This window comes from Netta rufina (genome assembly GCF_964035555.1).
Source record: "Netta rufina genome assembly, chromosome: 17".
In the NCBI taxonomy this organism is placed as follows: domain Eukaryota; kingdom Metazoa; phylum Chordata; class Aves; order Anseriformes; family Anatidae; genus Netta; species Netta rufina.
In genome coordinates, this window is record NC_140141.1 from 13,409,960 (window position 1) to 13,422,462 (window position 12,503).

Sequence of the window (12,503 nt, forward strand, 5' to 3'; positions counted from 1 at the left end):
CAGAAAATGCTTGCAGTAAAAGACTAGCGTGTTCCTTGTCATTTCCATGCTGTTATTTGCATTTGCAGTCAGTGCTGTTGACATGCATGTGGCTAGTTCAAGATTTATTTGTTGCTGCCTGTGCTAGAGGAATCCCAGTGAATGTCTTGGCCAGACAGTGGACTTGAGTGTGACTGAGGGGTAGGTAACCACAAAAGCGTGGTGCAGGCTACGCAGGCCCTGTAGGAACTCTTCTCTGGCTGCCCGAGAGCCATGTGGTTTCCAAAGGCGCACTGAGGACATGTGGCAAAGCCTGGCAGAGCAGCTGGGGCCAAAAGGAGCCTGCTAGTTTACTCTGTTTCAGTTTTGTGCTTTGTGAATTACGTGTCATTGGGTTTTTGTCTTCAAGAGGTATCTAACCCTACGCAGTAAAAAAAGTTACTGCTTCCCTTTTGGAGTGGTTATCTTCCTCTTGTACAGTGTTCAAGGACGTGAGAAAATTTGGACATGGCCCTTTTAGGTTCCTGTTGATGTGAATGTGGCGGAGCTAGAAACAGGAATTCCTCAGCTTTTAGCAGAAAGATGAAACCAGGACAGACCTTTCCAGCAGAATTATAATGGTGCAAGTTTTAGCCATGGTAGGAAATGCTAATAGCAAAGTGTTAGTTTTACATTTTATTTTAGTAAAGTGATGCTCTGATATTGGGAGAAAGGACTTTCAAAAATAGCAGAGGCACCCTGTGGAAGCTTTTCAAAGCACAGGTTCAGCTGCACCCAGTCTGTGACAGGAACAGAGCCAGCACATTGATGGAATTATCAGGCAACAGCGACAGACAGGGAATAATGGCTATCCCGCCCCCGAGCTTCTCAGGAAGGTAAAAAGAAGTAATTGCATTTCCCATTAAAACTAAACAGAAAGAAAAATGGTAAGAGCTCGTCAAATAGAAGGACCACAGCAAATCCCACCCTCCCCCAGCACTTGTTTGCTGATTCAGACCACAAGCAGGGACTTCTCTTTTTCCCATAATTTATTTCATGGTTAATGCCTTTCAGCACTGTTTGTCTGCTAGGAAGGTCCCCAAACAAACAGTAGGAATGCAAGTGCAGAGAGGGACGAGGGGAACTGCTTCAGGAGCAGGACCACTCAGGGGCATGCCACTCTTCCAGGAGCACGTTTCTTTCGTGTTCCAGGAGCTATTCCAGAGGCCGATGTACCTCTATCAACCCCGGGCTGTTCATGTTTAGTGTCTCTTGCCACAGACCCTAGAAAGGGGCAGGCTCCAGTTTTTCCATCAAGGATTTGATCCAGGTGGTCCCATTGATCAGTTTTGTGGTGGCAATGACATACTCTGTGCCTCCGTCTTCCATCTGAGAGAGAAATCTGAGTGCAGCTATTTCTGCGTACGTCACGCCTCCCAGGAAGAACACCAGTGTGACTCGGTTCTCACCGTGCTGACCTGCGAGTTCAGAGAAACATACAGGTTGGCTTAGTTTTATTTTAATATCTCCTATCCATCACCTCTCAGGCAAATTCAGAATGTCCTAAACCTAAAATAAATGTAGCTGGTTTAGAGGAGAAACCTGCTGGGCACAGAACCGGCCTGGGACCCAGAGGTGCAGACTCCGCTGCCAGCTGAGGAGTCTCTACAGAATTTGCTTAGTACTAGGAGAGTGATGCTGACCTTTGTTGTGAGGTAATGGTACTTATTAAAATCATGGTGAAAGGGTGGGGATTATGTTAGTACACCGATGAGAAGTTAAAGAAATGTACAACTCCACAGTATTTTCAATACAAATGGTGCTGTTCATTAATAGCAGACTGAATATGTGACTGGAAGCTTTAAAGATGCCCAAAAGCTATCTGTCAAGAACAAGATCTAATACTGTAGAAAGACAGGGAGAGGAGACAGATGCCTGCCCTCTGCCTGCCTTCATTTCTGTTTGCCTCATTCCAACCTAGCAGACATGCACGTCCCTTTAAAAAATGGGAAAATGAAACAAAACTTACGCTTTTTCTGAAGGCCAGTAGGTAACTGCTGCCTCTCCTCAAAATGGGGACCCGGCAGCATCTTTAACACCTCCTCTATGCTGCGCCACCCAGGCCGGGCCAGTAGCTGTGCCAGGCGCACGCTCAGCGGCGCGTAGCCACTGTACACATAGGAGATATCATTGGGGTTCTGCAAGAGAGCAGCGTGCGAGCAACAGGTGAATGCTACTTCATGCTGCAAAGCAGCACAGCACCCTAACAATCAAATAAAACCACGAGGGCTTTCCTGCTGCACACAATCCTCTGCTGTTAAGTGTAATTGTCACTGCTGAAGCATCTGTTTACCTGTTCGTTAACGTCATCCATCCATAGGCGCAGGGTTTTCCTGATCGTTGGGTAGTTATTCCTACCGCTTGTCTGAGGCTTCAGGAGTCCAGCCTTCTCTAAGTTGTTTAAGGTCAATATGTGCTCGTATCCGTACGTCTGCAATAGAAGAATTCACCTTAAATGCCATGCCAATAATCCATGGCCAGATTGTAAACGTTATTATAAAAAATGTTTTGGTTAAGATCTCTACAGTGTAACCCATTTAGAGTGTTTAAACCATGATAGCAAAAACTGTAATGAGATAAACCTCTGTACCTTCACGTTGTGTACAGACATGTGCACCACCTGCGTCCCAGCTGTCAGCCCAAACACAAGCCTCTGCCCTCCATACACACCTAAGTCATGCTAAGACTACCCCATATAAGAGGCATCCATCCGGAATGCTGTACAGTGGAGGCTTTGATGGAGATTTTCTCAGAAATTTATCAATCCAAAAGCTACAGACCAACCTGCAGAATCTCTCTTTTATAATGGTCCAGAACCTTCTGCTTCAGCCCGCTATTGCACACAGATTGCAAGCAAACGAGACGTAGGATCTTGATTAATGGATGCTTTTGGGCAATGCAGTCTTCAATATAATTGTTAACCTATTAAAAGAAATATATAAGCTGTTAGTCAAAGCCCTGCTAAAGTACCTAGCAGATGTGGAAAGAACGATCTAGTTTTGCCTAGTGTCTGCAAAATGGCAAGAAAGGGGATGCAGCTGCGGCCCAGGCAGCTCCAAGCCAGCTGTAAATCAGTGATCCTGCATGGGTTCCACCTAGCGCCTCTCTAAAGCACCTCGATTCCACTGATCCCTCACAGGACACAGTGCCCCTATACAAGTGAAAGCAATCCACCCACAGTCAGCTGAGCTGCAGGCAGCGACAGGTAAAAGCCTGGCAGAGCACTCAGTACAGTGGCGCCTCTGCGTAAGCTCTGTGGTGCATGTCACATGGAAAAGACTTCTGCAGACATGCAAGGAGACACATGAGAGCTCGCAGCTTCAACACTGAATGGAGATAGACATCATCCAGACCACGTATTGCTCAAACAAACAAACAAAAAACGTCCAACAAACAAACAAAAAACGTCCAACAAACAAACCACCACCAAACACAAATGGAAAAAAAAAAAAAAAAGCACACACAGAAATATACATATATGTATATATATATATATATTGAAGAGTTATTAGTTGTCGTTACCTACTCACCTTGTCTGTGTCTATTCCGGACATGAATTCCTGTTCCACTGTTAAATTATCAAAGAAATCCTCAGATGCTTCAGGAAAAGAATGAAAATCGACATTAGCAACTGACTGTATTTACTGCATTTAACATTTCAGCAGAGGAGCGTTGGATGGGATAAACCCAATTTTTGTCAAGCTGAATGATGTCAATCAAGCTGTCTTACATCTTGTACACTCAAATCCCTCAGCCTATACAACAAATACTCACTGGTGATGTCTTTGATGAGTTCTGCAATTGAGGTGTGGTTTGCCAGAGAACTCCTTGCTGCCTGCATGTGTGGCAACTGCGAGACAAACTGCTTAATCTCTCCAACCGTTTTCGCATGGTGCCTTTCCTAAAGAAATCCATCACTAAGGTTAGATCTCATTCAGGTGAATTAGCCGCCCACCAACTAGATCATTTCATCATGAGAAAGTCTTTTCCTGTACTCAGTGCAGCAGCAGATACTGTTAGAGATGTGCAGCTTTTCAGACAAAATACTTTACATCTTTATCCTAAAATCACAGCATCACCCGCAACAGCGCTTTGGTGGTTAGAAGAGGCCAGTCATAATGCAACAGGAGCATCGGGCTGTTTCTTTCCATTCTGTCAATTATTGTGCCAGTGCTGGCAATCCCTTTTCTCCTCTTTTGTCTGACCAGCCATCACTAACTTTTCCTCAGCTTCCCTACTAGCAAATATATTTTTTTATGCAAAGATGAAAGCTAGGTGCCACCAAACATGGAGTTCTGGGCAAATGCAGCCAGAGGTGGGGTCACTGCCCCTCAAAGCAGTTTTCAGAGGTGCTGAGGAACTGGGCAGGCCGGGTCTGCGGCCCTCTTAAGGAGGAGCCTGCAATTCACTGTACCTGGCTGCAGTGTTCCAGGTTTTGAGCAATGCTCTGATGAAGCACAACACAGACTTCAGCTCTCAGAGCAGTCCAGATGTCTGTATTTCATTTGGGCTACTTGTCTCTCACTGCAACTTAGAATAAAAATAATAATTTGATTCATATGTGAAGAATTTAAGCAGGCAAGTGCAGGCAGGAGAGCAATAGTGACAAAGCCTGCAATTTAATAAGTCCTTTGCTACCGCTGTGATGCTGTTTCATTATCACTTCTAATATTTGACAACTTTTTTTTTTTTTTTTTTTTTGAAAAAGCAACAGTGTGAACAATCCATCCTTAGCACCTTCAGCATTAATCCTGCAGTAACAGCCATCTACAAGGGGAAGGCTAAGCGTGCACTAGTTGTTAGGGAACCACCACCTCTTTCATGTGGCAGAAAGGAAGAGGCAAAGGAAATAAACAAGAAATACAATCCAACAATGTAACCAGTTCTCTGCAGAACCACTATGAAGTCTGAAAACACAGATACAGGATCTCAGTCTCTTTCTGAATCATCAACAGGATATTTTCAAACAAAACCACAAACACACCCCACAGCACTCTCCAGCTTTAAGACAACATGAGCCTGAGTTTACAGGTCAACCCCCCCCATAAGACAATTTGTTTTTTTCCACATTCCTGTTGTTTTTGATGCCTGCCATAGTAACACTGCGTGAATGTGTATCTCAGGTCTTATTTCTTCAACTCTTTCTCTCTATCCTCAGGGAACACAGAGAGACAAGGATTGTTACCTGTTAACTGAAAGATCAACACCCCACAAAGTGGAACTGATCACTGCACTAAAAATAACCTTGGGCCTCTTGCAGAGGGAAGCAGCACCAAAGTTTTGCAGGCTAGATCTGAGAAAAGCTTTTAACAGTCAGGATGGGGAAAGCCCCAGAACAGACAGGTGGCAAGAAGAGGGGGTCTACATTACTGCAGAGATCTGACCAACACCTACTGCTGAAGCAGAGCTGATCTCAGCCCTGGATGGGGGACCAGAACCAAGCAGCTTCTGAGGCCTGTGTTTTCTCTGGCTGGGGATCAGTCCACAGCAGCAGCTCAGGCTGCCCGTCAGAGCCCCACTGCTACAGACCGTGTCTGTGTCTGATGACAATGCCCGAGGCATGCACGGTCAGATACACGCCTCACCTCAAAGGCTGCTGAGATGATCTTGGCTTTCTTGCTCAGCACTGACCCCACAGCATTGAAGTTCTTGTCTCGGATTTCAGCGTACAGCTCTTCAGCTGAGTTCAGCTGCAGTTTCTTGGGCTCTGTGGGGAGATCTTTGCCACCCTCACCCTGCTTCTTCGGGGCAAACTTCTCAGGAGGGAGTTTCACATATGCTATCAAATGCAGAGAGATAACCCTGGTAAGGACTGGAGCTTCCCCACCGTAACTTCAGCAAAGCAGGCTGTGAAACCTGTCTCCTTAACTGGAAAGGGTTCTTAGCAAGAAAGCTAATGTAAGTGCCCAAATTACTTAGTAGATATATGTTAATTAAGGAGAGTCTCCTTGTACTCACACAGGGAAGCTCTAGGTGCCCTGTTTCCAAAGAGGTTTGGGGTCAGCCTCCCAGCCATCAGTACAGCATGGGTTTTAAAACCACTGAACACCTAATTTTTAATTCCTCCCTCCCAAGGAGAAGGGGAATGCTTTGAATGACCTTTCACAAACTCTTCCCTTTCCCTGTGGCACCAAGGGAGCTATCCAGGCTGGAGGGTGAAGGCACACGCTACCATTTCTACTCCCACTCTACATGTTCGGTGTCACCACATCTGCACCCAGCCAACACCCAGAACACTCCCAGCTCAGTAGCATGCACTGCACTCAGCTCTGCTTCCCCAGCAAACACAGGTGGCCAAAGCTGATCTCGATGGGCTCTAGGCTGGGGCTGCTACATCAGGGGTCTGAACCATCCCCACCCCAAGTTCAGGTGAGCAGTTCCCACGTCACTGTCACTTAGTGGAAGAAGAAATCCGTCTGACACACTGCGGCCTGCTCCAGCACAGCGGGGCTGCTCCCCTCGCCCCGCAGTACTCACTGTTCTGAATCCCGTAGATTTCATCAATCAGCCCTTCATACGTCAGCTGCGTAGCTAACGGCGTCAGCAGGTCAACGTTGCGGTCCAGCAACAAGAGGGTGTCAAAGACTGGAAATATCGAGTTCTGGCTTCCGGGGAACTCACGCTTCATCCTGATCATCATATTAGCCACGTGCTGAAAATAAATCACATTGGTCTGGTTACGGTGCTGGCCGCAACAGATGGATTTGACTTGTAGGCTGTACAGGCACATGATTATGCAAGTATGGGGTCACAGTCCTGTACAAAGGAAGACAATGATGAGGTACAAACTGGCTGACAAATGGGGGCAGGACAAGACAAAGACAACAAAAAAAGCAAAGCCCTTCACTGCTACTCTGTACCTTAGCAGGGCAGCAACTGTGGCAGCCAAAGCACTGGCTTCCTCTCAAGCCACTCCCTCATTACAAAAGGGACCAATTAAACTCTAGGTTGATGAGATGGAGAAAAAAAAAAAAAAAAGAGTGAGTCAGTTATAGGGAGAGATGGAAAAGATAATGCACCAACGTAGGCTGCACATTTCCAGCTTTATCCAGCCCTTCTGATACCAGGGCGGCTAAGTGTTGTACTCCACAGAAAGGCCTGCAGAAAGCACAAAGGTACTGTACCTATGAGCAAAACATAAAATCAGATAAAGCTTCCTGATAGGAAGACCTGTGAAACAGCAAAGATTGTTCTTCTGGGCAGAAACAACAAAAATTGTTCCAACATGAAATTCCAACATGACAAGAAGAGTACATGGCTGGAATCAAAACAACAACCTGCAGGCAGCATGTCAGCAAGCACGTGTTGCAAAGAACAAGAGGCATTGTTTAAGCAGCAGCATTTGCCTTACCCGGGCACATTCGCCCTTCCCAAAAATCTGAGGGATGGTTCCGTAGAGAGCCTGCAGAGTCATCAGCCCCTTTGCCGCGTGGTACAGACTGGTCTGGTCGCTTTCCAAGTAACATTCCTAAAGGAGAAGCAGGATTCCCAGTGGGAGGTTTCCACCTGACACAGCTGCTTCCACAGCACCTTGTGGTCCACATCAGTACTTCAGAGGAGGCAGAGGCTGGGGAATAAACTGTGGCCAGTGGTAAATATGGACCTTACCTGTGCTGTTTCTAAATCAAATCACTTGATCTAACCAATTGCTGCAAATTTTTTGAATCCTGCGTGCTATTGCCAGTTTGAGAGAGAGAAGAGAGCCAGAGAGTAACTGTGGTAAGCCTCTCCCTCTAACTGGGCTGATTCGAGAGCACAACACCTCTGCCTAGCTGCTGACAAGCAGCTGCAGGCCCTGGCACATCTTGGCTCTATTTAATAAGGCTGAAACGGGCAAAGAACCACTCAAACGTTTCTGTCCCTAGGTGCAGCACTCTAAGAAAGAGGATATGTGATTTGCAGCGTACATCATTAACCACTGCCATGGCTCTTATGCTGCGTATTGATACAAACTGTGCTGTTTGTTTTAACAACCAAGTGTTTTAGGCCTTATGAACGCTCCGTTTGTCAAAGTAACACTGGTCTATGGCTGGAGGAGGAGGGTACGGGCTGGTGTTGTGATTGTTCTGCCAGTGTTTAGTCAGAAAGCACAGTGACAAGTTGGACCCAGTTCAGCACTCAGAGCCATCTGTTCACTCACAGACCATTTGCTGTGTGAGTCCTTTGTACCTGACACCCAGAGCCAGCACCCACAGGCAGGGCTTCTCCTCGACGATGAGACGAGCACTAACCTTGAAGGCGCTCTCAGACTCCATGGACAGCAGGTCCCCATCGAAGGGTATCAGGTCAAGGCTGTACTGCTCCCGGTGGATGAAGGACCCCAGCACGCCCTGCTCCTTCAGCCACTGCTCGCAGAGCAGGCTGCGGCGTGGCACGAAGAGGATGTGGAAGTCCCTCTGCGGAGAGCGGCCTCTGTCTTCCCTGCAAGAGTCACAGGCAGGAGCATCGCAGACAGTAACTCAGCAGCACAGATCGGGGCACAGGGTGGTGGCTAAGGGGTGCTGAATGTAAACAAAAGAGGAATGCTGCACGTGGTTATGGTCATCAGCTTCCTTTTTATCTCTGAGTAGTTTTTACCCAGCCGTTTGTGCTCACATCCATGTGTCTGAAACCTGAGCAAGGTGACTTGGTTTCCCTGCAGTTCTCCCAAGGATCACTCAGAGCGCTCCTTGTTGGCACATCCTCGTGGTGGGGCCTGCGGCCTCCGCATCACCAGCTGGGGTGCGACCCCCCTCCCTTCCCGGGCACCCTGCTCCCAGACTGGGGCCCAGACGTGGTTTTGGTGTCTGCGCCTTGCTCCCCACTGAGACCCAACTGTGGGAACTTGGGCAGCTTCACACAGAACTGCCACCGCTCTGGGAAAGCCCCAGGGGTAACCAAGAGTCACCCCGAGAGCCGCCCCGCCCCAGCGGTACCTGAGCACGTTGTCAGCAATGATGTCCATCAGCTCCAGCTTGGGCCTGACGAAGAAGATGACATTCTTCACATCCGCCTGGGGCAGGCGGCCCGGCTTCAGCGTGAACATCTTCTCCACTTCATGCTCCTGTAGGCGCAGGGGAGGGGGGGGACGAGGCGCACCTTAACCGAGCCCCCCCAAGGCTCCCCCCACCCCCGGCGGCTCCCCCGGGCCGTACCTTGAGCAGCGAGTACTGCGCGATCAGCCCGAACGGCCCGGTCAGGTACTCGTCCCACACGATGGCCTGCGGGGCGACACGGTGCGGCTGGGTGCCGCTGGGTGCCCCCGGTACCCCCGGGTACCCCCGGGCACCCCCCGGTCCCCCCCGGTGCCCCCGCACCTTGGTGCCCGCGCACTTGTCGAGCACCTCGCGCAGCTCCCTGCGCCCCGCCTCGCGCAGCGCCGTCAGGTTCACACGCCCCGAGCTCAGGTGCGCCGCCATCGCCCCGCCGCCGTCACCTGACTGCTGTCACCTGACCCGCCACGTGACCCGCCACGTGACCGCGAGCAGCCCGCGCCAGCGCCCCCCCTCCCGGCGGCACCGCCACAACGGAGCCTGAATGGGAAAACGCCGCCAAGCAGCGTAAAGGTACACGCGCGGCCGTAGAACGGTTCAGTGCGTCGTGAAATCAACAGCGCAAGCTCAAGGTACTTAAATAAGCTTTAATATAACTCTAGGGCTTTGTTCTATACACGGCTTCCCAGCAGCAGCTGCACCAGCGCCGGGGCAGGGCTGGTTAGGAGCTGCAACAAACCCAGAACCTGGGAGGAAACGGCATAAAGTCATTTATTAAATCATTTATTTATATTTCACTTAAGTTTAATAAAGGGAAATAGGGCTTTTATTAGTGGAGGGGGGGGGAATATTTATCAATTTACTGATTCCGGAGTGGATAGGCAAAGGGACTGGGAGCACGGGGTCAACAAACGCCGTCCCTTTTCCTGACATTCAGCACACGCAAATGCTGGTGGTGTGAAGTGTCCGCTCAGTGCGCACAGACAGTCCGACCTCCTGCCCCTGCACTAGAAGGTCTCGTCGTCGTTGCAGTCGGCTGTCCAGTGCCCAAACATCTCGCAGGTGTCGCAGTAGGGGCGCTCCTCCCTCCTGCTGCCGTGGTAAGCCGAGTGGGGAGGCTCCTCAAGCATCTGCGCCTGGGTGGGACAGTCCTCGGTGTCGTGAAGGTCAAAGCAGCCGCAGATATCGCAGAAGAGGCGAGGCTTCTTCTTCGACAGGCTTTCTTCCTCACTGCAAGATCAGCACCAGTGCAAGTCAAGCAGGGCGCTTCTCCCTTGTAAAGGAAAAAGGCCTGCTTCCCGCCCTCCCTGAAACCTCTCTGATTGTTGTTGAAAATGGCACTGTGGCCAACAAAGACATGAAAACATGGAAGATCTAACATCTCAACTGCCCCACAGTTCCCCATATTCCCTCACACTACAATATTTACTAAACAAACTGCTTTGTGTAAATAGAGGCACAGGCAGACATTATTTGTAAAGGTAACATGTAAACTTTTTTTTTTTTTTTTGATAGAAGAGATCTGAGCTCACAATTTACACCACAGGCTTTAGTTCTATTTCTCTGACAGGATCTCCCTCTCTCAATGTAGTAACAGCATCATATGGGAAATACTCTTCTACCTAGCATGGAAAGGGCCAGCCTCAACCGAGACTGACAACAAACATCACATCGGTCTTTGTGATAGGTAAGTACAGGGGGGCAGTTTGCACCACCTGGCATACCGTAGTGATGGGCCTGAATAGATTCAGTCCACCTAAACTCGTCACAACAGCTGAAACCAGGCTGAGCACAGTGCAGCTGACAGAGCCGACTGCTACCAACGCTTCCCAGAACAAAGCCAAGGTTTCCCTTCAGGATTTATACCTGTCGTAGTTGTTTGTCTCCTCTTCATTGCCGTTGAGGGCTGCTTCGCACATTCGTTGTATTTTCAAGTTCAGTTCTTCATTTCTCCTTTGCAGATCTACTATCACTGAATTCAGGAAGTCAATCTGTGATATGAAAGAACAAGGCTGAGGATTGCACTTCCAGAGAAAGCAAGCAACAGAAGAAAGGGCCTCAAAACAACATGGGCATTAATTTTTATCAGTGTTTCGTCGTATTACAGAAAGCATGAGTGGAGGCTGACAGAATGGGAGTAGGAACTGGGAGAAACTTCCCAAAGGACTCCTCAGTATGATTTCTGTTCAGGAGCCGGCTAGTTCAGCCCAGCCCATGTCTGACAGACATCAGTGGGTCTCAACCCACCACTGATAGTTCAAACTCTTTTTCTGATGTTACATTTGAACGTAAAGCCAGCAGTGTAATTCTGATCAGAACTGCATCTCCAGTCCTCTGAGCCTGCCGCTCAGGTGGGTGCACTGGGGGCAACCGGAGTCCATCCCAGAGCTGTGCTGGAGGCAGCAGCAGGACTGCACAGCACACCCACGAGGCACCTCCCACAGCTGGCTTCAGCCAGACAGGGATCAGTAGGAGCAGTGCAGAACCCCTGCTGACAGTAAGCGCGTAGTGCTTGGCAAATCAACAGGGAGCAAAAGAAAGAAAGCCAAAAAGCAGAACAAACCTCGTGCTGATTGGAAGAAAGTATTGCCATCAGCAGGTGAATTCCAGGAGACAAAAAAAAAAAAAAAAAAACAACAGAAAGAAACATTGGTGGTTAGTGTACGTTAATTACACTTCTGCTGGCCTCTGTACAGAGTATGGCTCTAGGAAGGACGTCTGTAGTCACTGACTGACTCCAGTGACCTAGCAAGAACCTGCATAGTGGTCAGGAAGCACTTCTGTTCTCACCGTGCTTCCTTGACATTTGTTGTCACAGGCAGCCTGTTGCACAGCAGTCTTGTACATGTTCGTTGGGATTATCGTACTGCTTGATACAGACTTTTCCTAAATCTGTTATCTGAATCTGTTTTCCTAAATCCAAATAAATGCTACCTGAGCAGCTTCTTTGCCACACCACTGCCAACCCTCCTTTTGAGTAGAGTTCAACAGATTTCTCCAATATCACTTTGTTCTAAGTATTTCCTGCTGTTAACATTGCTCTCAGATGTACACGTTGAAAAGAAAAATCTGCCTGTTGTAATCCTGATTTCCAAAATCTGACAGAACTGCATTTGGAAAGATATCTCACACTGCCTACAGACACACTGCTGTTTAGCACGGTGATGTTTCAGACCAAATACCTGCTTCTCTTCCAAGGTTTCATCTTGAAGTAGATTAGCAGCAATGTCACCTTTAAAGAGAAACAAAAAGGCAAGGCGTAAATAGCCAGCAACCTAAAGGGTGAAACATACAATGGCTAATTCAGAGTCTGAAATAGTGGAATAGTCTCCAGTCTCCAACACATCTTATTCTTACTGCTTTCTGAGCATTCAGGGTAAGTTCCAGTGAGGGCGGCTTTCAGGTTGCTTTTTTTGTTTGTTTGTTTGTTTTTTGACCAGTGCATTACAGAAGCATGTTCAATATTGTACATTATTAAAACACAACTGTGTGTTTAGGTGACAGCGACAGTTC

The 12,503-nt window shown here is 48.3% G+C and overlaps 2 protein-coding genes across 6 annotated transcripts in view; both read right to left on the reverse strand.

The window, feature by feature from the left end:
• Window positions 1–668: 668 nt before the first annotated feature.
• Window positions 669–9,433, reverse strand: VPS33A (VPS33A core subunit of CORVET and HOPS complexes). Its single transcript, XM_084297514.1, has 13 exons — window positions 9,315–9,433; window positions 9,153–9,218; window positions 8,934–9,061; window positions 8,250–8,439; window positions 7,370–7,486; window positions 6,496–6,670; window positions 5,604–5,797; window positions 3,793–3,919; window positions 3,549–3,616; window positions 2,803–2,940; window positions 2,312–2,449; window positions 1,988–2,156; window positions 669–1,436 (listed from the first exon to the last, which is right to left on the reverse strand). The coding sequence occupies exons 1-13, from the start codon at window positions 9,414–9,416 to the stop codon at window positions 1,243–1,245; spliced, it is 1,806 nt and encodes a 601-aa protein (XP_084153640.1). The 5' UTR covers window positions 9,417–9,433; the 3' UTR covers window positions 669–1,242.
• A 184-nt stretch (window positions 9,434–9,617) lies between these two features.
• The window catches only part of CLIP1 (CAP-Gly domain containing linker protein 1), a 67,960-nt gene continuing 65,074 nt past the window's right edge, over window positions 9,618–12,503 (reverse strand). For 4 of the 5 annotated variants that reach the window (XR_014618935.1, XR_014618936.1, XR_014618937.1 and 1 more), the window contains 2 exons: window positions 11,554–12,222; window positions 10,879–10,981 (listed from right to left, as the gene is read on the reverse strand). Coding sequence is in view for 1 of the 5 variants with exons in the window: in XM_084297378.1 (XP_084153504.1) it covers window positions 9,998–10,220; window positions 10,857–10,981; window positions 12,173–12,222 (398 nt within the window). In the remaining 4 variants the exon portion in view is untranslated. Of the gene's footprint in view, window positions 10,221–10,856; window positions 10,982–11,553; window positions 12,223–12,503 lie in introns of those variants that run through there. The other variant, XM_084297378.1, reaches the window with a different exon arrangement.

Bases quoted from the DNA above. Each gene is read 5' to 3' on its own strand.
- VPS33A (XM_084297514.1), bottom strand. From the start codon at position 9,416: ATGGCGGCGCACCTGAGCTCGGGGCGTGTGAACCTGACGGCGCTGCGC. The intron at 9,219-9,314 runs GTGCGGGGGCAC...GTCGCCCCGCAG, and splicing joins ACAAGTGCGCGGGCACCAAG to GCCATCGTGTGGGACGAGTA. The intron at 3,920-5,603 runs GTGAGGCGTGTA...GGATTTCTTTAG, and splicing joins TCATCTCAGCAGCCTTTGAG to GAAAGGCACCATGCGAAAAC.